The following is a 25,249-nucleotide window of genomic DNA, read 5'->3' as shown; positions in this document are numbered from 1 at the left end:
GTCATCAGGATTGCCTGTTTGAGTTTCTGCCTCCCTTGCCTGGCACAGATCCTGTGGTTACCTTGAGGGCCTGGCCGTGCCGCCTCAATCAGTGCTGGCATCTTTGGGATACACACTAAGGACCCTGGCTAGAGACTGAGGGACTGAGAAAGAGCTGGACACAGCAGGCCCACCCCAGTCCAAGGCCAACACCTGCCCACCCTCCAACACAGGCCTGAGCTACTTGGTTGGTAGCTTCTCTTTCCTCATCTGGTTTTCCTGGGACACTACCTGTCAAGGTGCTTCCCACCCCCAATGGAAAAGGCCTTTTCCTCTGGGGTGATATAAAATAGAATCAAAGGCTTGCAGTCTGGGGGGGGACGAGGTCACCTAGGAAAGGGAAGGCAGCTAAAGGGATGGAGGGACGGACAACGCCTGCTCAGTGGCACAATTAGGCATGTGGCCTTATTTCATTCCACAGGGTGATCTTTGATTGATTCTCCCCCTTTTGAAAGAAATACCTGATTATTGTAAAGGTCTCAAGATTTAACTTAAAAGTGCAAGTCCCAGAAGGAGTGTGCTCTCTGGAGTGTTTCTGAGCATATACACACATTACACCAATGGACCTCTGAATATGTTTCAGGTTCCCTTAAGTCTTAATTTACTCTTTAGCAACCCCAACAGAGGGTTGGAGAGACTCAGGAGCTCCTGCCTGGACCAGTGCCTTGGGCCACTGAGGTTCCCGGGGAGGGGTGTTGTGGGTCAGGGCTCGGGAGAGGTAAGTAATTTGCTCAATGTCACGAAATCTGCCCCATGTCTGAGGTGTTAGGTGAAGGCACGCTGGGTTTGAGTGCAGAAATCCTGGGTCTGAGTCATGATTTTGCTGTGTGATCCTGGGCCAAGTCCCTAGCTTCTCTGAGCCTCAGGATCCTGTCATCACGTGGGGACACCATATACTCCACAGGATTTTGGTGAGGATGAAAGGATGTGGCATCCACTAAAGGCACCCCGGCTGGTACGTGGAGGGGCCAGGCCGAACTCGGAGCCATCGCAAGACGCCATGTCAGGGCTGCCGGCCCAGCACCCTGTTGAGCCCTCACGGGCCTGCTCCAGCAGTCTAATTGCAGTCTAACCCAGAGCCCTCACTCCTTAGATGGGGATGAAAAACAGTAGCTACCTTCATGGGCATGTTTGGAGAGAAGGAATGAGATCGAGGGGGTAAAGCAGCGGGCCCAGGAGCCGGCCCGGTGCCGCACGATGGACGGGGACGGTGCTGCCGGGTCCTGTGGAGAGCTGGACGGTGCACCGTCCCCACGGCTGGCATCAGGCCCTAATCACCTGCCCTGCTAGGTCAGGCATAGAGGAGGTGGCTTTCTCTCCGCCAGGGTTTCTCTGCCTCCTTACTCCTACGTATAAAGTGGGCATCCCAGGCTGCAGCGTGACGCTTCTTTCAGCCCCTGACACACCTGTGAAGAGGGCGGCCACTGAGAGGAGCTGCAGGAGCAGCAGGGCCCGGGCCCTGGAGGCAGGCGGTTCCACTTCCTCACCTGCACCTGGGGACCGCGACAGCAGTTCTGCTGTAAGATTGAGGATGAGGACAAAAAAGGCATACAGAGTGTTTCACACGGTCTCAGAGATAGGGTGGCTCTCAAGGAATGACAGCCACGATTACTGTCATCAGTGCTATTGTTATTATTCTATAAGAGTCCCAGATCACTTTCATCTTCTGAGCCAACCTGTTCAAGTGCTGAGGTCACCCCTGGGCCTGGCCCTACTTGCTTCCTCAGGGGGTCTGCCCTGGGGCCCAGGGGAGGGGCGGCCCGCATGCCAGGGTTGGCCAGGATGACATGTGCACTTGGTGCTGGCAGCGGCGCTCCACAGTGCACCCCAAATGGACGTGGCATCTGGGGTGCCTCCGCCACACAGCCAAGGGAAGCCACTCTGGGATCACAGCCAGCTCCTCTGAAGAGCCAGCCAAGCTGGTACGTCAGCCAGGGGGTGGCCTGATTCCTTCAGCTGCTTTCACCCACAGCAGACCACACTCGCTCAGGGGAAGGTGCCAGAGAGGGTCTTAGAGCTCCGGGTGCAATATGCTTACTTGAGAAGTGAGGAAGCGGGCACGAGCGAAGGCACGGGAGTTGTCGAGGGTCTCCGGCACACTTCCTGTTCCTGCCTGGGCCCAGGTGGCCCTCGCCGAGCCCGGCGCCTGCTCCGACCCCTGCTCCCTGACCCCCGCCTGCCTCGTGCGCACACTGCCCTGGAGCCCAGCCGGGGCACTTAGAGGGGGCCCAGGACAGGCAGTGCTGTGACGAGACCTAATCTCACTGGTTCCACCACCGTGACCTGCTGAGACTGAGTCACGTCACGCCCTTCACAGGACCGAGGTGCCACATGAAAGGATGAAGAGGCCGGAGCAGACCGAGGCGGAGCCGGAGGAAGCTCCTGCAGAGGTGACGGAGAGAAGCTGGGGCAGGCAGCAGCCCGGGAAGGGCCCAGCTCGGCTCGGCCTGGGGCTGCCACGGCCCTGCGCTCTCGGCCCAGCTTGGCTGCAGCCACGTACTTGGAACAGCGTCTGCTGCAGGCCGGGGCTTCGCGCGAGGGTCAAAGACTGGGAAACCACAGCTGTGGGCAGGGACAGAGGGGACCCGAGGGAACCAGCCCAGGCAGAGGGCACCCTCTGAGACGCACATTCCCGTCAGGTCACGGCTGAGCTCCTGGGTGAGTAAGTGTCACGGCGCCCCACATGGCGGGAAAGCGTGTGGCTCCCACAGCCTCCCTGCCTCCTGGACCCGGTTTAGAGAACCTTCCAGTCCAGAGGAGCCCCAGGCCTTGTTCTGTCTGCCTGCCTGCCTGCTGTGTGTTCTCACTGGGCTTCCAGGCCCTCACCCCCAGTCAGATTCTCCTCTGATCGCCATGGCCGCTCCTTCTCCATCTTCCCACCTGGTTCGTCCTTGTCTCCCCAACCTCTGAGAGTTGGGAGGGTCACCTGCAGTCCTCCTTTCTCCTCCCCAGGCTCACCTGTCCCTGGGTGACCTGAGTTTCTATTCCCAGCCCAGACCCCTGTCCTGAGCCCACCCCATGTCCCCACTGGATGCCTGACAAGCATCTGAAACGTGACACGCCCAAAGCAGCCTCGTGGGGATTGCCCTGCCCCCTTGGTCTTCCAGCTCTGTAACCACGAACCCTGTCCTGCCGCTGCTCACTCCAACAATCTTGGCGTCACCTGACCCCTCTCATCCTCGCACACCCACCTCCTGCCATCAGCAGATCCACCAGCTCCAGTTCTGGAACGCATCAGCATCGGACCACTGCTCACACCTCTCGCCCAGGGGACTGCGACTGTCCCAAATGGTGTCCCCGCTTCTCCCTGGAACCCTCCGTCAGTTCCCGACCGGAGCAGACAGAGCCCTGCTCATAAGAGGTCAGTCCCGTCCCTCCTCCGCTCCCACCCTCTATCGGCCCCATTTTACTCCGAGTGACAACCTGTGCTGTCCCTTAGCCTACGACGCCCCCTGTGTGTCCTCCCTGACCTCAGGTCCTCCTGCTCTGCCCCCCTACTCACTCAGCTATGCCCCACGGGCCGCCTCACTGTTTCTCATGCCAGCAGAGCACACTTGGCCCCAGGGCCTTTGCACTTGCTGCTTCCTCGGCCTGGCTCAGCCCTGCGGTCCCCACACACGTCACATGTCCTCGTGGCCTTCTCTCCACAGCCCCTTCCCTTCCTCACCCCTATGGTGTCCGCTCCCTGTTTTAGTTTTCTCCACAGCAATCACCACTGGCACATACACGCTCACTCATGCATTTAATGTCTGTCTTCCCACTAGAACCCACTAGAATGCCCATGAGTGCAAGGACTTTGTTTTAGTCACTGTTGAATTCTCAGGATCTAGAACGGCGCCTACTACACCTCAGGTACACGATAAATACTTGAGGGAGGGAGGGAAGGCGAGACAAGGGCAGGATGTTTGTCGAGAGGGACAGGTAGAGGGAGGGACTGTTAGAGAGAGAGGTGGGAGGAGGGACAGACGGACGGATGGACAGACTGAGGCACTTTGCTCCACAGCATCCCTGCCCAGGGGGAAGCAGCTGTACTTGTCCCCGGAACTCTGGCAGATTCTGGGGAGAAACAAGCTAGCCTGAGCTTACCTTTTAGTGTTTACACTAATTTTAATCCCTTTGTTATCACGTATTCTGAAAGCAATCTTAATCATTTATATTTAAAATTTCCTTTAATAAATGTACTTGCACGGAAGGTAGCTGTTTAAATGTCTCTGTAATTTTCTCATCATATTGTCTTGGTTTTCCAGTCAAAACAACAGCTTTAATCACTGTGGTTCCATATGTATTAAGAAATAAAGATTTTTCCACCTTATTCCTTTGTAATTGTTTTTAATTATCAATCAATCAATCTAGTATTTATATTCTACTCATATTATTCTTTTGGGGCGGAATAAAAAAAGGAAACAGAAAATTAATTTGTATTCTACAATGCTGAACGCTTCTGATGCGCCTGAGTACTTTCAATTCCCTCTCTCCCTCCCCACAGCTGCCCTCTGAGGACTGAGTCATTATTTCCATTTTTCAGTTAAGGACAGATAAGGTGCAGAGAGGAAAATAAATGGTTCAAGGCTACATAATTAAGTGACAGATCAGGGATTTGAATCTTGGTCTGCCCCACTCTTTCTAGCTGTTGTGGATTTAGATGCTTTTGTTTTGGGGGCACCCAGATATTCAAACTACAGGCCCCACCAAAGCACAAGTCCCACCCTTAGTTGTCAGGAGAATAATAAATACCCCCAAACATCTGGGCGCCCCCCAGGTGACGGCCCCGAGGCTCGGATCCTTCCTGACTCTTCGTCTCTCGGAAGCGACATGCCCCCCTCCATGGAGGAGACCCCTGTGCCGAGGGCCGAGGCCTGCCTGGGGCGGCCCTCAGGGTCTGACGACAAAATGAACCAAAGAGCCCCCCTGTGCCTAGCAGAGCAGTGAGAGCTGTCTTCCAAGGCCGCCCCTGGGGCTCAGGAGGGCTGCACACCTCACCCCGGCCCTGAGGGTCTGCCCCAGCCTCCGTCCCTGGCCTTGTCTCCTGTGCCCACCGCACTCCCCGCTGCCAGCCCCCCTCCCATCCACGCCCGTCCTTGGCCCGGCCCCTCCTGGCCACCCTTCCCGCTCAGGTTCAACATCACTTCAGCAAAGACCTCCCCGAGCCCAGAGCGAGCAGGCGCCCTGCGGGATGTTCTCGTAGTGCCTGTCCTGGGTCCCCGCTGGCGCCTCAGTGGAGGGGAAGCCCTTTCCCATGTGAGGGTTTCCATGGCTTGCTCACTCTCTCGGTGACAGTGCCAGGGGGCTGCTCCCCTAATGCCTGCCCTTCTCGCAGCTGTGTGAAGTGCTAGACAGACAGACCTGGCTCGATGAGGATCTCTGAACCCCACACCAACCCACGGGGGAACCGCCCCCCCTCCATCCGAGACTCTACGCTGATGCAGAAGTGCCGAAGGCCACAGCCCTGTGCCTTCCTAAAGGCCAGCCCAGTGCCTGGCACCTGGGAGGGGCTCGACAGGTAGTTTTTAAATAAAGAAAAGATCTCAAAGTAGGGGATGTAAGTCTCCTTTCCACCCTTGACCTCAAGGCCATATATCCGGAACATGACTTGCTGTCTGGCTGTGTGACGAGGACTTTAAATACATTAATCTCACTCCATCCTCTCAGCAACCCCAAGATGGAGGAACTACAACTATGCCCATTTTATAGAGAACAAATGAGGTTAAATGACTGTGCCAGTTTGGATATATTATGACCCCCCCCAAAAGCCATATTTGTTAATGCAATCTTGTGGGGGCAGACTGATTAGTTTGTTGATTAGGGTGGAAATGCTTGATTAAATTATTTCCTAAATTATTTCCAAGGAGATGTGGACCCTGCCCATTCAGAATGGCTCTTAATTAAATCACTGGAGTCCTATAAGAGCTCACAGACAGAAGGAGCTCAAAACAGCTGAGAGATGCTTGAGAGCTGACAGAGATGCTCGAGAGCTGACAGAGATGCTCAGAGATGCTTGGAGATGCAGAAGGAAGGAAGTTTGGAGATGCTAAGCTAAGAGATGGAGCCTAGAGTTTGCCCTGGGGAAGCTGAGAGACCCAGAGACATTTTGGAGAAAGCCATTTTGAAATGCAACCCAGGAACAAAGGACCAGCAGACGCCAGCCATGAGCTTACCCAGCTGTCAGAGGTGTTCCAGATGCCATCTGCCATTCTTCAGTGAAGGTATCTTCTTGTTCATGCCTTAGTTTGGGCATTTTTATGGTCTTGGAACCGTAAATTTCAACCAAATAAACCCCCTTTAGAAAAGCCAATCCATGTCTGGTATTTTGCTTAATGGCAGTATTAGCAAACTAGAACTGACTCACCGAGGTTCACTAACTGTTCCGGTTTGCTAATGCTGCCATTAATGTAAAATACCAGACATGGATTGGCTTTTATAAAGGGGGGTTATTTGGTTACAAAGCTACAGTCTCAAGGCCATGAAAATGTCCAAACAAAGGCATCAGCAGTAGGGTACATTCACTGAAGAACACCCATGGCATCTGTTAGCTGGGAAGGCAGGTGGCTGGCGTCTGCCAATCCTGGGCTGCATTTCAAAATGGCAGTCTCCAAAATGTCAGCGTCAGCTTTCAATGGCCATTTTCAAAATGCCTGTCTCAGCTACAGCAAGGGTCTGGGCCTGCGTGGCTCTTTTTAGAGTACTCCAGTAATTAAATCAAGACACGCCATTGAATGGGTGTGACCACACCTCCATGGAAATAATCTAATCAAAGGTATTACCCATAGTTGGGTGGGTCACATCTCCACAGAAACAACGTAATCCGAAGATTCCTACATAATCAACACTAATACATTTGCCTCCACAAGATTGCATCAAAGAACATGGCGTTTTGGAGGACATAATATATCCAAACTGGCACACCGACCAAGCACCAGAACTCAGACCTGTGCTCTTAACAACTGCAATTACGGTGGTGGCGGCGGCAGCACAGAGTGCAAATGCGAATGCCACCCTGGTCACGGGCCGGGCACCGTCCATGTGTTAACACATCTACTCTCTGCTCCGACCCGGCCAGCAGGGTCACTCTGAACTCAGAGACTGGGAAACTGAGGCCAGGAAAGGCCGGGTCCATGTGGGAGCCCACACTGGGCTCTGAGGTCCATGTTCTTGATCGCCATCCTAGACTCTCTGCCAAGACGGGGCCTCCTCTCTCTCTAACTCATAGTCTGAAGTATAAAACTGTCCTTCCCATCACCACCCACCCAGGCCACTGCTGGGAACTGCTTAAGGCTGCAGTGGGCAAACTTTTTCCATAAAGGGCCAGACAGTAAATATTTTAGGTGATGCAGGTCATGGGGTCTGTGTCACAACCACTCAACCCTGCAGCTATATATCAGGAAACAACGGGCGTGACTATGTTGCCATAAAGCTTGATTTCCAAACACCAGGGGCAGGCTGGACTTGGACCCCTGGTTTAGGCCACAGTGGGGCTGGGTTTGCACTCACCATCCACTCTCCTTTGCTCAGAGTCTACAGGCAAGGCCGAGGACCACAAACTGCCCATGAAACAGCCAGCCAGCCTGGCCTTTGCCTTTCTATCTGTCTAGATTCCAGGGGAAATTCTAGGCCCCCTGGCCTGCTCCAGCAGAGAACCCCACACTGCTCATTCGGTCCACCAGGACGGCTGAGTCTTGCTCAAGGCTGCAGGCAGGAGAACCGTCAGGACTGTATCAGTCTGTGCACAGCTGAAGGGCCAGTGCCGGGGGACGGAAAGACATGACGACTGCAGCCGGGCAGGCGTGGGCTGGGAGGGTGCCCGTGTACCTGCCTGTGGCGGTGGACTGCTGCCACCTGTATGCGCTGGGAGTGAATGTCCACCCCTCCATCAGATCGCATCAAAAGTAAAAAAGTTTTGATATGCAAAAGAAAAGAAAAAGACAACCTACAGACTGGGAGAAAATACTTGCAAATTACATATCAAACAAAAGACTTTTATCCAGACTACACAAGGGACTCTCAATTTCAATAGTAAAAAAGTAAAAAAAAAATATACATATATATATGTATATATATAAAACAGATATTTCCCTAAAGAGGATATATGGAAGAAAAACAAGCATGTGAAAAGATCCGCAACAGCATTAGCCATCAGGGAAATGCAAACTAAAACCATGATATTTAGATTAGTAACCCTGATGAGATGCTACTACAGATCCTTTCAAATGGCTAAAATAAAAAATTGTGATGATACCAAATGCTGGTGAGGGCACGGAGCAACTGGAACTCTCACACACTGATGGTGGGGATGCAAAATGGTAGAGCCAGGTTGGCAGTCTTTTACACTCACCCTATGACCCAGCGATCCCATGCTTAGGTATTTACCCTAGAGAAATGAAAACATATTCATACAAAACCTTTATACAGATGTTTATATCAACGCTATTCAGAATTGCTTTATTCAAATTGACTGGAAACAACTCAAATGTCCTTTGCAAATGGGTAAATGAACTGAGGTATGGCCATACCATGAAATACTACTGAGTGATAAAAAGGAACCAACTACTGATACATGTAACAACATGGACAAATCTCAGGGGTATTATGCTGAGTGAAAGAAGCCAGTCTCAAAGCTGTATGATTCCATACATAACATTCTCAAAAAGACAAAACCATAGTGATGGACACAGATCAGTGGGCCCCAGGGCTGAGGGGCGGGGGAGGGCATGACTAAAAAGGGATAACACAAGAGAATTTTGGGAGAGTGATGAAAATATTCTGCATCTTGATTGTGATAGTGGTTGCTCAAATCTATATATGTGTCAAAATTCATAGATCTGTATACCAAAAAAATAAGTCAGCTTTACTGTATGTTAATGTAAAATAAGTTTTTAAAAAAGCCAAGGCAAGCAGGATTCTAGCCAGTATATTAAAGGAATAACACTGACCCTTTCCCAAAATACAGTGGGATGACCCCTATCTGAGCCCCACTGTTGATTTATGGGTAGTTTTGGTTCCGATCGCTGGTTTTCCTTCTATCTTCTTACTAGTCTAAATATCATTTGCCTTAGAATTTCACAGCCATGCCTCACTCTCAATGCTATACTTCTTCTTTCTACCTAGAAAAAGTTAACATGTAGCTGTTGCAAAAACTGGCTCCAATTATTCACCCCTCTCTGAATCTTGCCCTTTGCCATGTAACTTTGCCGTGCCCTCCCATGCTGACTCAGCTCAGGCTTGTGATTTCCTTTGCCAAGGGGATGTTAGCAAACGTGTCAGTCTGAGGTTGAAAAGTGCCTTTGTGACTGGTCCTTCCCTGTTCTTGCTCTCTGCCATACATACCCAGGCTAGCCTGCTGGTTGCAGGAGGATGGGAGACAAAGGGAGCCAAACCTAGGGGTCCCCCACTTGTCCCAGTCAAGGCCACCCAAGACGAGCAGACTGCTAGCTGATGCCCAGACACGTAGGGGGCACAGCCAAGATCAGCAGAGCCTCCCAGCCCGCAGCCCAACATAAGCAATACGTTATTATAATGGCATGTCACCAAGGAAATGGGGTTGTCTGTTACACAGCATTAACGTGGCAAGAGATAACCGATACATAATGGAATAAAGTAGTCTTTACCAGTTACCACCCCATAGGTGTCATTTAAAAAGTAAATTGGGAAATGCAGGAAGCTGCGAAATTGTTTGACTGCTCAGTGGGACGGGTTATATTTGGTGGGAAATGGCAATTCCGTCTGTAAAGGGGAGTCAACTTCTTGGACGGTGTGGCCTCACCTCTGTATTTCAGAGAAATTTTCTTCTTATTATTTTACTAACCCCAAATCAGATGGAGATTATATTGTGCCCAAAATAACCCACTGTGCTTTCTTTTCTCCAAACTAAATTTTCAAAGGTTCCAATGTTTAAAAATAAAAGACATGAAGTAGGGCAAGCAATTGTAATAATATCTAAGCTGCCAACTCAAATCATTTTGGGACTGAAGTGAGAGCCTGAACAAAGATGTGAAATGTGACTGCAACTAAAATAGCTTCCCTTTGAGAAGGTCCTACTGGGTGACGTTTCATGTAATCCTCTTGAAGAGCCTGTGAGTTCTGCGCTACAGATGGGGACTTGGAGGCCTGGAGGTCAAAGCCACAAGGCTGTGAAGTAGTAGAGCCTGGATTTGAACACACATCTCTGGGTTCAATGACTTGTTCTTTCGGTTATGTTCAGACAGCCAGCTTATCCATTTATTATAATGAAATCTGCCTACCCACTATGCTGACCAGTTTACTGGGGTGGGGAGACGGTCTTCAGGGGCTGTTTGTAGGGAACCTGGCAAATTTGCAGGTGGGTCTCTGTGCCCAGTAATTTAGGCTCTGCCATGGGAATGCCAAGTTTGTGCGAACAAGATCATGGAGCCCCAGTTTCCTAGAGCAACTTGGCTGCCTAAATATCCTTGCTGAATGTGCTTGCTCTGCGCTCCTCTGGCTCTCATGCCTTGAAAACATGTAGTGCCAAGCTCGGCCTTGGTTCTAAGGACTCCACAATCAGCTATGTGCACAATCCCGATAACAACCAAAACAACTGTTATCATTACTGCAGTCACAGCTAAACCAGTAAGTGCTTACTGTGTGCCCTGTGTTAAGTGCATTCACATTGTCTCATCATAGCTTCAAATCCACTGGAGGGAGGGACTGTTATTAGCCCCATTTTACAGAGGATGAAACTGAGGCCAAAGCCCCCAAAGGGACTAATCCACAATCACCGAACCACTAAATGGCACAGCCTGGAGCCGACCCCGGGCCTGCGTGACTGCAGCCCCTTCTCTTAGCCAAGCTGACATAATGTGAAAATCCTCACCCCATACCCTGACAGCATGGCCTGCTCCCTGCTGCCCTGGTAATTTTTCAACCTGCCTTTCCAGAACAAGCTAGTGAGACAAATATCCATGACTCTGTCACAGCAAATTCTCAAGTGTGAAAGAGAAAAATAAAAACACGGAATCCTGTTCTTACTCAGCAAACCATGACCTGCTTTATCTTCCAAGTCAGGCTTCCTAAGCCAGCAGACTGTGTGCTCAAATGAGAGTGTTCCTGGGCAAAAAGAGGGCTTCTGTTCCTCTGGCTAAAACAAAGTCGACTGATGAAGAAAAAGAAGGGGCCACAGCTGATGAACAGGCCGGCTGGGAAGGGGCTGGTGGTGGCATGTGGGGAGCAGGAACCCGGGACCACATTGTCTCAACTGGGTGGAAGCCGTCAGAAGCCCCTCAGCCCTCCTGCCTCACTTCCCAGCGCTGGGAGTTAACCCCTTAGAGGTGGAGGGGGACAGGAGGTCGCCCCCCCACCCCCCACTACCCAGAGCCCTCATAACAGACCCAGGCAGTGAGAGGCTGCAGCAGGGACCTGATGAGAAGTGGCGGTGGTGAGTCCTCAGATGCAGCGGCCCTCGAGGAGCAGTGGGGAAGGTGGGCATGCTAAAGCCCAGAGAGCAACTCCTAGGGGCACGGGGGACCCACAAAGCCAAATGCAGCACACGGAGCAGGCCGATCATGAAGATCCGTAGGAGAGCTCCACTGTGTGCCCCATCTTGATGTCATGGTACGGGCAAGCAGAGGCTTCCAAAACACAAAATCCGCACAAACCCCCTACTCCCGCTCGCCCAGCTGCAAGGCGATGGCACGGTTGCTTCACTCTCTGGGGCTCAGTTTCCTCGTCTGAAAAAAAAGAACAGTGATGCCACCCTCAAGAGTGGATGTGGGACTCAGTGAAGGAAATCTGGCCTACTCCCTGGCCCCTGGTAGGTGCGAGCTGAACACTCGTCTCTTCTCCCTCTCTCGCTCTTGGCTGCGGAGTCTCGGGGGTTTCCAGCTGGTTACACAAGATCCAGTGACTGACGGGCAAGGCCGGGTTTGTCACTGCAGCACTGTCGACATCTGGGGCGGTCGTTCCTCACTATGGGGCTGCTCCGGGCACTGTGGGGCATTTGGCCGCATCCCCGGCCCCTACCCACCAGGAGCCGAGAGCACCTCCTTCCCCTGTGGTCACTTCTCAACTGAGGCTGAAGAACGAAGCTAATGCTCTTACCCCGAATTTCACACATATATTAACCAGCAGTTTAAGTGTCAGGGTGCTTATCATAGGACTTAAATCCCCCCAAACAATCGTGTCACCTTAAAAGCCACACCATTTGCCTATGTGTACCCAGTGAAAGCCAAGACGATGCTGTCTGCACCTCGTACACACGTCCTCCTTCCTATCCAGATTCCTCAAAGGAGCCCATCTCTCACCTGGCATGGCCAAAGGAGCTTAGTGGGACAGTCCTGGGAACACAGCAGATGCTAAAACAGTGCTCTCCGATCGATTGCATTAGATACAAAAACCACAGTGCCTGCTCCATTCATTGCCAGGTGTCCCTGGAGCTGGGGAGGCAGGCAAAACCACCCCCCGTTGAGAACCAGGGGTTAGAGGTACAAGGAAGCCTGCTGGGGGTCCGTAGGGTAGGGGCAGTGAGGAAAAGGAAAGGAGAGACATCAACAAAATCCGCTCTGCACGAAACCCCTTCAGATAAACGCTATCTGTGAAAAGAATTTGTTTCCTGAGACCATCAGATTTCCTTTTCAACCCTAATAACTTGTGACCATTCCCTTGAACAGTCACAAGTGCCCTCCAAGGACCCATGTCTCCTGATCCATTAAGAAAGTCAAACCATGACCGGCTGTGCTCTTTTCAGATAACCAAGCTCTGCCAGTAGCTACTCGAAGGGGGCAAGACACTGAAAGAACTGCCAAGAGGGCAGGGAAAACTCTGGCAGGGCAGAACATTTAGCTGGTCAAAGAAAGGGTCCTCTTTGGGAACGCGGCATCTCCTACCTGGGTGCTGGGTGGGCACTGACAGACCCATCCCTATTGGCTCCAACTTGGTTGGAACTGCAGGGGCCCGAGGACGTGGCATTGGGGCTACCCTGGTTGAAGTCCAGCCGTCACTATCCCGTAGTCCCGAGTGGGTCTCCACTGCCTGCTCTTAACCTGCATTTCCTCACGGGTTAAACAGATGCACCTGCCACAGCCTCTTTGAGCTCCAGGAGGCTCCTGATGTACAACAGTCTATAGATCGGTTTTGTTTGGCCCACAAATTAGTTGCCAACACTTAAAAATCAGAAGATTTTATGAAAAAAATGTGGGTTTCTGCCACCTCTTGAGGAAACAAATGAACAAACGGAAGATCTGGTAACCTGCAGTCCCATGTGGCAATCAGCGACCAGGTGTGTGACAGCCAACCCCTCCCACGGGGCCCGTGAGTCCCCTTCACGTCCCTCCCTGCCATCACCCCTCAGCGGCTTTACTCACCCTATGACCTGCCGAGACCCTGCCACGTTCCCCCAACCCATGAGGAAACTGAGGTGTGTGTTGCTGTTGATGTGGGACGCTGAGAGGGTGCCAAGCCCCTATAATCAAGACACTGACAGTCACAGAAACAAGTCAGGGGGGACCTCCCACCAGGGCGTATGTGCCCCTTTTAGGGTGTTGGTCCTGGTGGTGGCTCCTCCTGCCCCAGTCAACCCTGCTGAGGTGAGCGGGAGATGTTAAGAAAAGATGGCAAAGGCTGCCGGGGCAGCAGTCTCCCCTGTTGTGTGTATGCGCTGGCACCACGGTCCTCTCGGAGATGCGGGGAGGCATTAGTGCTTTGCCCCCTACAGGGTCTGAAAAGAGCCCCAAGATTCTACAAGTCCAGGTGGCCTCCAGCTAAGCAGTCCCAGGGCCCCAAGACACTGGCCCCATAAACAGTCACCAGTGCTGGCTTTCCAGGGGGAAGCTTCGAACTGTGCAAAGTGCTCCGCAGCAGAGTAAACTGCCCTGCTTGCAAGAAGCCTTCTCCGTTGCCAATGGCAAACAGTCCCGTGTGGCCTCGGACACTGCCGGCCTCGGAGCCCAGCTCACTCGGAGGCCCCGGCTGGCACACGCTGGCCACAGGGCTGCCTAAGGAGGGCTGCGGAGTTGAACCTGTTCCCACGTGCAGCCGCGACTATGCTGCCCTCGAGAACCTGTCTGCGGCACTCTCCCCACCACCAGGGTTGACAGGGATGCCACCACGGCTGTGCCTCACCATTTGCTCCTTGGTCCCCAGCCAGTCGGCAGACGGGAAAGAGGTCGGCGATTTACTCTAACTGCTCTGGGACTAGGTGTTAGATTTTGAAGCCCTTTCACACCCAGGACGGCTTCCTTGGAAACCCTCTGTCCCTGGGGAACCCTGATCTAGCCTCCCCGCCCTGCTTTGCTGGCTCCACAACACTGCCCGTGTCCCCCCCTCCTGAGTGGCCATCTCTGTGGCTCCTCTTCCTGCTCCTTCCTACCCTGGGTGTCCGTCCTTCCCCACATCCATGACCCCTGTGATTCCCTATGTGAACCATTCCCAACTTTATATCAGGAAATCATATCCCAAAGAGGGTTTCCAAATTCCTGAAAGGGATTACTCTTCGGGATTTGAGAATGAGAAGTCAGAATTCCTGAGAATTCTTGGGAATTCCTATAATCTTAAGTTTTTATTAAAAAAAAGTCCAACATTCTTCATACTATTTATTCATTAACGTGGCTATCTGAAATGATTTGCTTAATAAATGAGAAATATTGACTTCCACAATATTTACAAAGAGCTGTAGCCTAAGGCAAATACGTGAACGGTGGAAAACACCAGCAAACATTATTGGGTACTATTAGAATAACGCAACATCCAGTTTCCTAGAGAGGTTTACACAGAATTGTGTCTCAAAATTGCCAATTGAAGGACTTATTTTGCTTCCCTAACTTATTTCTTGGAATACCACTCACATTGAGTATACTACACACATAAAGGCATTTTATTTGCAAGAATGACTCACCGTTTGCAGCAGGGAGGGCCACGCACACCCTTATAAAACGGCCTCAGCCAACGGCAGGACTGACTCATCATTTCTCTCCTCTCATTCCTGGAAATGTCCATCTTCACCCCCAACTCCAGGCACGGCACTTCCTGCTCTTGCTTTTGTCACGGATTCTTCTGAACCAGGAATACTGATTGTTATGCTTTAATTTTCACAGAATTATAATACTTTTTCCCAATGTCTTGACTGATTTTTCCTGAGATACGAGACTCGAGATTTGAGGGAAAACATAAATTTCCTGATCCGGAGACATGGCTCTCTGGAAATCTCTTAAATGTCCGAGTAGAGCAGTGGAGAAATAAACTATGAAAGAGCCACTGCAAGGGAGATGATGTAGCTGCCGGAAGGAAAGAGCCAGCTTTGTTCAGTTAAACTGGGCACGTTACAGAATGGTGTGTAGAATTTGTGTTTTCTTGCATAACTAGCAACAATTTCTGCAGTTAAACAAGAAACTTGACAGTGATTACCTCAGGGGTCGGGGTGAGGTGGAGTAGTGTTTCAATTATCACTTCCCTAAAATGTCTGCTAACCAGATTCCCCCCTCACATGCTTACTGTGTGCTCATGAAACCCTGTGAGGCAGACACTGTGAGTATCTCCATGTACAGATGAAGACACTGAGGCCCAGAGAGGTTAAGGGACTTGTTCAAGGTCACACAGCTAGTCAGTGGCTGAGCTGGGGCACAAACCAGGCAGTCTGACACTGCAAATTCCTGTTGAATGAAAGAATGCATGAATGGAATTCTGCCTTGTATTACCCTGACCTTATACATGTGTTGGCCCTTGATGGCTGGGACCAGTCTGATTATTTGTGTGATACCCCTACCTACCTCCCTGCCTAGCCCAGGGGCCTGTACACAGTAGATGCTCAATAAATGTTCACTTGAATACAGAGGTTTTCTATTGTCTCAAACCAAACCTACTCAGCTTGGCAGGGCTCTTTTCCTCACCCCTCAACCAGCCCGTAGATCACCCAGAGGTCAATCATTCCTCGCACCCCTATAATCCCCATCTTGGTCCAAGGAACCAAACTCCTCCTGCCCGGACCCTAGAGGCCTCCCAACTGGCCCCTTTCCAATTCCGTCTTCTCCCGACATCCTGAAAGAGGGGTTTTTTTTTTTTTTTATCTTCATTTTATTGAGATATATTCACATACCACGCAGTCATACAAAACAAATCGTACTTTCGATTGTTCACAGTACCATTACATAGCTGTACATTCATCACCTAAATCAATCCCTGACACCTTCATTAGCACACACACAAAAATAACAAGAATAATAATTAAAGTGAAAAAGAGCAATTGAAGTAAAAAAGAACACTGGGTACCTTTGTCTGTTTGTTTGTTTGTTTCCTTCCCCTATTTTTCTACTCATCCATCCATAAACTAGACAAAGTGGAGTGTGGTCCTTATGGTTTTCCCAATCCCATTGTCACCCCTCATAAGCTACATTTTTATACAATTGTCTTCGAGATTCATGGGTTCTGGGTTGTAGTTTGATAGTTTCAGGTATCCACCACCAGCTACCCCAATTCTTTAGAACCTAAAAAGCGTTGTCTAAAGTGTGCGTAAGAGTGCCCACCAGAGTGACCTCTCGGCTCCTTTTGGAATCTCTCTGCCACTGAAGCTTATTTCATTTCCTTTCACATCCCCCTTTTGGTCAAGAAGATGTTCTCCGTCCCACGATGCCGGGTCTACATTCCTCCCCGGGAGTCATATTCCATGTTGCCAGGGAGATTCACTCCCCTGGGTGTCAGATCCCACGTAGGGGGGAGGGCAGTGATTTCACCTTTCAAGTTGGCTTAGCTAGAGAGAGAGGGCCACATCTGAGCAACAAAGAGGCATTTGGGAGGAGGCTCTTAGGCACAATTATAGGGAGGCCTGGCCTCTCCTTTGCAGCAACCACCTGAGGAGGTTTTAAAACATAAACTGGGACACATTACACCCTTGCTCAGTACCCTCCAATGGCTTCCCAACCCACCTACAAAATAAATCCCAAAGTCACTGCCATGGTCTCGCAGGCCCCTGTTACCTCTCCAATCACAACCCCTCGCCCTCTCTGTCCCCGCTGCTCTGGCCTTTGACACACGAAGCTCGCTCCTGCCTCAGGGCCTGCGCACTTCCTGCTCCCTCCGTCTGAACATTCTCCCCCCAGAAACTCATTCACAGGACCTTCCCTCAGGGGCTCTTCCTGACTAGCTGAAGGAACATTGCCCAGGGGACTCTATCCTCTTACTCTGCATTAATTTTCTTCGTAGATCTATTTGGGAGAATATTATATATTTACTTGTCCATTTCTGTCTTCCAACTCCACGAAGGTGGAGCTATTGTTTTTCTGTTTTGTTCTCTGCTCTATCCCAGGTGCTTCCTGAGTACTTAATAGATAGATGCTCAATAAACAGCGAAGGGATGAAAAAGATGTTTGCTGAACACAAGCCCCTCATGGGGAGAGCTCCCCTGTGTCTGCTGGGAGGTGTTTTATGTCCCTGAAGAGTTCCAAATTCCACCAGTTTTTCTGGAACTCATTAAAATTGCACCATCTCCCTCCCCTCACCCCCAGGAGAACTGATTTCTTCCATCTCACCATCAGACAGCAAGAAATGGAGCATAATGACCATGCCGGGGAGGCCAGGGGACAGGGAGGTCATAGAAATATCAGGGAAGAGGAGCTGTCACCCTCATCATTCTCAAAAAGAGCAATTCATTATCCTCTCCCCGGCGGGAGCCCCTCGGACCCAGAGGAGCAGGACCTGGGACCACAATCTCGCTGCATCTCTTAACAGCAGCCCCAGGAACCGGGCGGCTGGAGGTGATCAAGTGGCGTTTTGCATGTCACCTCCTCAGGCCACAGGGCAGTGGGTCCCCGGGGAGGGGCCTCCAGGTCATGATCTTTGGAGGCTGGGTGCCCTTTTCCTGCCGGGAGTAAGGCCAGAGCCCAGGGCTCCACCTGGTCACCCCAGGGAAGGCCCAAGTCCCTGTACCCAGACTCAGAGATCCCAGGAGGGGAAGGAGAGGAGGAGAGGTGGTCTTTGGGTGGGTTCATATTCTAACAGCCACCATTTCGTGAGCACCCACTGTGGACTCACTCCCCTTGGACTGACCTCAGGCAAATTCCAGTTCCTGAGACTACAGTTCCTCCCCTGTAAAGTGTCCAGGTGGATGGATGGATGAGGACATGGACAGAGAAACAGCTGTAGGGTTTTTGTAAGGATTTCTCTCCTCCTCTGCCTGGCGATTCTCATCATTAAGAGCAGCTAATGCACAGAAACACTGTGCTAAGCATTTTTACACAGATTATCTCATTTAGTTGCCCAACAAATCAATCAAGTTGGCACTTCTCTTCCCATTTTACACTAAGATTCAGAGAGGCTGAAAACTTGCCCAAGATCACATCCTTGGAGATAGAGCTGGGGGATTTCACTGACTCCAAAATCCCCATGCTTTCCATTTGGCAACCAGAGGTCTCAAACCCATCAGCTTTCAGGGGCCAGGTAGCGGACGTAAAATCAGTGAACAGGCCGAGGGAAAAGCAATAGGGAGTAGTTGTAAAGATGTCAAATTGTGACATACCCACCCCATCAAAAATCAGTCTGAATTTAAGTCTAAAACATTGCCTACACCTCACTGGTCCGCCAGTCCAATGTGACCGCATGTTTTGGTTCTCTTGAACAGCAATTGTACTCCTTTCTGATTATTTGGGCAATGCTGAGGACTTTTGAGCCTGGAAGCTTATGGGCCAGCCACAAAAGCAAGGCAAGTTAGAAGGTCCTAGGAAGGAACTATTTAATTCCCATCCACAGCAACTTCCAACTTAAGTCCAAGTGACCCCTGGCAATGCATAGGCTGGGGCATTTCATGCCTGAGCTAGACCCCTGCTCACAGGGAGAACAGGGAAGCTTATGTTTCAGCAAAAAAGACCTTTTAAAACACTTTAGGAGTAAATGTGGCAGCAGATGGGGGTTGGAGAGGTGGGGAAAACATAGACTGCATTTTCTGCTGAAAATCCAGTTGGGAATTTGTGCTGTGACCTATATTACTCTGCCTTCCGCCCCCGTAACGTTTTCTTTCCCCTCAAGGAATAGCAGAACTTGATGCATTTCCCAAGGAATTGCTCTGCAGAAAAACATTTTAATAGCTTGCTAAATGACAGCTCAACAAATCATTTAAGCCTTCACCGACTTGTGGTCCTGTTTTGCAAAATGAATTCTTGGAATCCAAGCCCTCCTTCATTAGCACACTTTCAAAAGAGCACCTGACATTTCTCTCGGTATCTGCTAACATCTGCAATGAGTCATGTCTGTGTCCACCTCTCCCCCAAATGCCAGGAGAATGCAAAGACATGGGACTCCGCAAAGAAGAGGATGTTAGGGAGCTGCTGATCCTCTGCTCTCCCTTGGGGAGTGGGGGGAGGTGGGGATGGTGATCCCCACCTGGGCCATCTGATGCACCGAGTTCAAAATGGAAAAGAAATGCCCCACTTCCTACTGTCCTACTTTCTCATTCAGAGCTGCTGCTGGCATTAACAAGGAAGGCAACCGGAGGCAGAGAGATTTGGGGGAAAAAAATTAACCTGCTGATTCTCTGATTCTCAGATATGCGCAGATGGCACAACCTATGGAAGTCATGATGTCCCTTGCAAAACACAGTAAAGTGCTGATATAGTAAACAGAAAAAAACCTAAATGGACAAGCATGTGCCAAAGGAGGCCCTGTCTAACCTGGGCTCTGGGTTGTACAAGCCCTAATGTTTTAAAGAATATTTTTGAGGAAAGATACTGAAGGAAAAACACAAACAAATTTTACCTACTAGTTTTTGTCCTCCTTCCCCGCCCCAGTGCAAACCGCAATGGGCCACCACCGGAGTTCAGCAGTGGACTGGTTCATGGAATGCACTGGTCGCTGCACAGAGTGTGACCCGAATGCATCAAGGGTCAAGTGGAGCATCTGGGCTTAAATCCAAAGCCCAAGATCGGAGAGGCCGACGGCAGGGGTAAGAGCAGGGCTGCCAAGTCACATGCCGCACCTAGCCGGGCAGGTACTGCGAGGGAGTCACGCCGCCTCGGTGTCTGTGGAGAGCGGCTGAGCAGCCAGGACGAAAGGCAGGGAGGCCCAAGAGCTAACGGGAGTGGGGGCTCTGTGGGGGCTCTGTGGGGCCGGGGCGGTGCTGTGCGGTTCCCCCAATGTGCGGTGAATGGCAATGCAGGTGTGAGCGGCTCTTCTGATGTTTCAAGGGAGGCCTGACATCTAGACTTTTAAATCTGAAACCTCCTAATCTGTTAATGTTGCCAACTACTTCAATTAAAACAAACAAACAAAAACACCCACTGCACTGGACAACTCAAGCATGTCGGAGGGCCAGGCCTCACCTGTTGTGACTTACACTCCCCTAACCTGGGCTTTGGCAGCAAACAGACCTGGACTGGAGCCCCGGCCTCCGTATGATGGGTGGGGACCCCAGGGAGCAGCCAGGTAACCTCTCTGAGCCCCATTTTTCTCGTGAGTATAGGGGTAACCTACCTAATTAAATGGAGGTAACGGTGCCCACCTGAGAGGCTTTCAGGAAGGTGAGATGGGATAAAGGAGGTGCAGCACCAGGCCAGTGCCTCCAGGAAGTGCACAGCCAACCGGGCTGCTCCCAGTAACAAAAAGGACCTTTAAAATCCCAAATTAGCCTTTGAAGGAACCAGAGAAAACCTGTCAAGATTGATAAGGATAATTATGCTTTCAGTGGGTTATTTTCATAGCCAACAGAGGTTTAAAAAACAAAACAAAACAATTTAACTAGAAATCTCTTGGGGTGAGCTTTTTAGCTGAGATTCCAGTCTCGCTGTTTTCCATGGGCAAGCACAAAAAGGAAATTATCACCGTGGTGATTCACTAGCATGGGCAAAACTTGGCTTCGGCTCATTGCCCATAACAGAAAATGAAATGATCTACAAATTTCAACCTGCAATCCCACCTCGCTCAAAACAAAGGTGGGGCGGGGTGGGGGCTGCAGCTTAACTTGGAACTTTGAGGAAAGACAAAGGAAAAAAACCTGAATTTCAACTAGGGTCTAGACCAATGTTTAGTCAAAATTCTGGTGTCAATATTGTATCATTTGCTACCATCCCCAAGTGAAATTCTTTTTAGTTTTTGGAGAGCCCAAAATTGAATCTTATGTTCTCTGTGCTAATTAGGCACAAAAGGTTTCTCTCCTGGCACTGATTAACGACAACCGTGAAGCTGAGAGTGCACATCAGGAGGAGAAGCTTGCATTGACATACATGTTGTACAACCTGGTGGGCTAATGCTTGGTGAGCACAGCGGAGAGATGTTGGCTCCGGAGCCAGGCGGACGGACACCTACCCCTGGGACCACGTTCTCTGATCTGTGACCCTCAGCCTTTCTAGTGCCAAACCTCCAACTCAATCCCAACAGGGAATTTAGCCAAAATGCATCTACCGCAGGGAAGATGACTTCCATCATGCACCCCAGGCAGTGGGCCACCTTTAGAGGAGGAACAGGAGCTCCTTCTCTAGTGAACTATAATCGTGGCACTTTCCAAACATTGACAGCAAAACCCTGGCATCACCAACAACTTGGGAAAAAAGGAAAAGACATTTTCTGTGTGGTGTAGGCTATTTGGAAAAGAGGCGTTTTTTATCACAGGCAGCACAGAACAATCACGTCGTCTCACAAAAGCTCTGCAACAATCAGGAAGACATAAACCAGCATCTTGGCTACAGTTCCCAAGGCCCACAGCAAGTAAGGAGGCAGCCCTGCCGACGTGTGTCTGGCTGGAACGTTGACTGGGAAATGCTGGCTAAAGTGACTCCAAAGGCACACCCCACAGACGGAGCAGAAATAAGCCCCCATTTTGAGCTACAGCATCATGGTTAGAATGAAACTGAGCCCCCCAAGCCCTCGGCATACAATTTTAAAGGACTACTCATTTTCTCCCAGCAATTCACACAGACCAGTGTTTCTCAAATGATGTGTCCTAAACCCATTATTGGAGAGCCACAGGCTTTCCATATGGATTTTAACATTTTGTATTCTCATTGCAATAATTTTTAGAAATGATGTAAGTATTTTCTACAGCACCTGAAGACTCTAAAAGCCACCTGACTGCTTCATCATTTTGGATTCCCTAATTCTCAGCAATCAGAGAGGAGCAGAGGACTAATCAGCAGTAAGGTGGTAACACTAAATAAGGGCTGCCTGCCCCAGGGTGCACCACAAATAAATTTTTCCCAGCAACGTGACGAGAGAAAAATGGCAGGGAATGGAGTCCACCTGCACACAGAGCCTGCACACACAGGGAGTGGAGCCAGACTGCATACACACCTTGCACACAGGGAAGGGAGCCAACCTGCACACAGATCCTGCACACAGGGAATGGAGCCAGCCTGCACACAGATCCTGCACAGAGATGGAGCCAGCCTGCATACAGACTCTGCACACAGGGAATGGAGCCAGCCTGCACACAGATCCTGCACACAGGGAATGGAGCCAGCCTGCACACAGACCCTGCACATAGGGAGTGGAGTCAGCCTGCACACAGACCCTGCACATAGGGAGTGGAGCCAGCCTGCATCCTCCATTGGGAGCCAAGATTTGGTTGCAGAAAAACAATAGCATCCATTAATGTAAACTGACAATTTTGTAAACCAACAATTTTGAATTTTAATGATTTCATATGTACTTAACAAGCAAATCTTTTTTCCCCACTTTTATAAGAGATTTAAGAACAAGGAATTTAAACCTAGTTTTAAGTTTGTTGATACTTAAATTATATTAATGTGAAATAATTTAAGTCCATACTGGTGGGCACCTGTGAGAATTTCCCTTTGGGTTCATTACCCAAGCTTGAGAAATGCTGACAGACCATTTTGTAGATTTGGAACATTTGTGAGCTTTATAGAAAATGACCCTTTCCTTTGATCAGAATGTACAAAAGTACAAAACCACGCAGCCCTGCACTTATTTGCAAACCTCAAGTCAAAGCCACTCATCTGCAAACTGGCTCCCCCCTGAAGCAGGGTGGTTGGAGTCTCTGTTTCAGTGCCTTGGAGCTCCAGAAGCACCACACAGAGGCCCCTCATCCCTAACCTCGGAAGAAGGAAAGAAGGGACGGCCCGGCGGGCTGCGCAGGGCACGCCCGCATCGCTGGCACTCACATGAAGAAGGGCATCAGCTGGATAAGGGTCTCTTTTTGGGGGCTGGCGGCAAACTCGGGGGCCATCTGGATGACTTTGTTCATGACGCTGCGCAGGTAGTTCTGGAGCTGCTTCCGACGTTCCTCTACGAACTTGGCGTCCTGAGAAAACACAGAACACGCATGCTCAGGGAGGCTTTCCTTGCCCACTCGGAAAGAATCCCAAATCCATAACAATCAGCGGCATTGCTAAAAGAGCTGACAGGAACTGAGCAATGACCACAGGCAAGCGGCCTCTGAGTATGTTACACACATTAGCACACGGATGATAGGGAAGGGGCTCCTGGTATTACCTCCAGGTAGGAGGCGAGGCAGGAGCATAAAACGACACAGAGTGTGAGCCCATTTTCAGGGTTTGGCATGGGCCAGAGACTTAGACGTGTTAAATGAATGAATGTTTCTAATGTTTTAAATATTCTATTCATAGAATAGAAAAAAACAGCAATAACAATTGTGGCTGTTATTTCTGGAGTGGTGCTGAGCAGTAGGGATGGAACCATGAGCACAAATCGTTCATGCCTGGCTCTCGGGGATCCCCGGGCTGGTGAGAGGGAGACACAAATAAATCCACTGGCCACAAAGGTCAACACGCAATTATTGATCTCTCGAAATGCCACCTTCCAGAGAGGTTTGTGTTCCCAGTAATTTTTAGAAATTTGAATCCACTGTTTAAGAAAGAGATTTTTGTTGAGAGACAGACAAATTGCTAACTTCTCTTGAAAAACTAGGAGCTGTGGCCCTGTGGCCCCACTCCATGGGCTGCAGGATGCTGAAGCTGAACAGATTATTCCCTGAAGCAGACACAGGCAACCCAGGCCAGGCCGTCTGCACCAGCCCGAGCCCCTGCTCCCCTCACTCACCCCCGTGTCTGCATGCCCCTCGCAGGCTTCGCGAGTGTATGACCTGTGCAGTGGCACAGGGTCCCACATTTGATTGAATGCTCTGCTGTTACCATCTTAAAATTATTGATAATTTTGGAACAACGTACCCTGCATTTTCATGTTGCTGTGGGCTCCCCAAATTATGTGGCTGGTCCTGTTAGTACACATCCAGTGCATACAAACTGGGGGATCCTGGCTTATAACCAGAAACCCTGGCCAGTGGTGGGGCTGGAATTTTCTCCAACGCAATGATACTCCTGGTCTGAAGGCCGAGGGGAGCGAATACGGGGAGGAGTGGAGCGACGGGGCGTGGGTGACAGCCCCGTGTCATCCTCCTGAGCACAAGGAGGGACCCGGAGTCATCTTACTTAAGGAACGAGGAACCGGAGGTCCACAGCTCGGGCTCGGGCTCTTGCCCACCTTCACTCACTCCCCCTGGGTCAGCACAGAGCCAGCCCAAGGCACGGATGCAGGAAGAATTTGTTCAACGGAACAGTCACAAAAACCCCAAAGATGAGCGGCTGCTGCTCAGAACCCGCCTAGCGCAAGCCTGGCCCCTGACAAAGGGCTCCCACATCCTGAACAGCGCCTCTAAGCTGGGGCCACCAGGGTTAGCACATAAAATGAATGATTTTTCAGCAAAAGTATGCCCCATGTAATAAAACCTCTCCATACAATATTTTGGTCTTAGTTATACTAAAAAATTATTCCTTGTTTACCTGAAATTTAAATGTAACAGGGCCTATCATATTTTATCTGGCAAGTTCCTCTAAGCACTAGGTGGGATGAAGAAATGTGGAGCATCGGCCGCCCGAGGGGGCCCCTTAGGGCTACCTTAAGGTCACAGCAAGGTCTTCTTGTCCAAAGCCCCCTGCCCACCACCCCTGATGAGCTGCCTCAGCGGGGACCTTCCTCCAGAGGGGCGGCAGCTCCTGAGCCAGCTGCACCACCTCCGCAGGCCAAGGCCAAGGCCAGGGCCTCGAGGCCTGGCGGGAGGGATGCTGCGTGGGAAGGAGGGAGGCATCTGGCTCTGGGACCTGCAGCGCCACTAGGCCCCGCTCACCTGGTCTGAGTGCCGGGGTCTGCTCCCGGGTCTCGAGTTGTGACCCAGCGTAAAGCAATGGAGGCTCCTGCTTGGGAAGGTGGCTAATGTTCCAGGTTAGCGCGATCGGGGCTGGCAAGCCTGGATTTTATTCTGCACCAGAAGCCCTTGAGGGCTCCTGAGAGCATCTGCCTCGGGAAGAGGAGA

At 50.7% G+C, this 25,249-nt stretch overlaps 1 protein-coding gene across 2 annotated transcripts in view; it reads right to left on the bottom strand.

Annotated features, from left to right (window-relative positions):
* SNX29 (sorting nexin 29) overlaps window positions 1–25,249 on the bottom strand; it is a 582,670-nt gene that overhangs the window by 16,094 nt on the left and 541,327 nt on the right. The window contains exons 20-21 of one of the 2 annotated variants that reach the window (XM_037814026.1): window positions 23,082–23,221; window positions 14,967–15,036 (exon numbers count right to left, since the gene is read on the bottom strand). In XM_037814026.1, coding sequence (XP_037669954.1) covers window positions 14,982–15,036; window positions 23,082–23,221 — 195 coding nt within the window. In that variant the 3' untranslated portion in view covers window positions 14,967–14,981. Of the gene's footprint in view, window positions 1–14,966; window positions 15,037–23,081; window positions 23,222–25,249 lie in introns of those variants that run through there. The other variant, XM_037814025.1, reaches the window with a different exon arrangement.

This window comes from Choloepus didactylus, chromosome 21 (genome assembly GCF_015220235.1).
Source record: "Choloepus didactylus isolate mChoDid1 chromosome 21, mChoDid1.pri, whole genome shotgun sequence".
NCBI classification, from domain to species: Eukaryota; Metazoa; Chordata; class Mammalia; order Pilosa; family Megalonychidae; genus Choloepus; species Choloepus didactylus.
The sequence above is the reverse complement of the archived record's forward strand: the minus strand, read 5'-3'. Positions and strand labels throughout refer to the sequence as shown.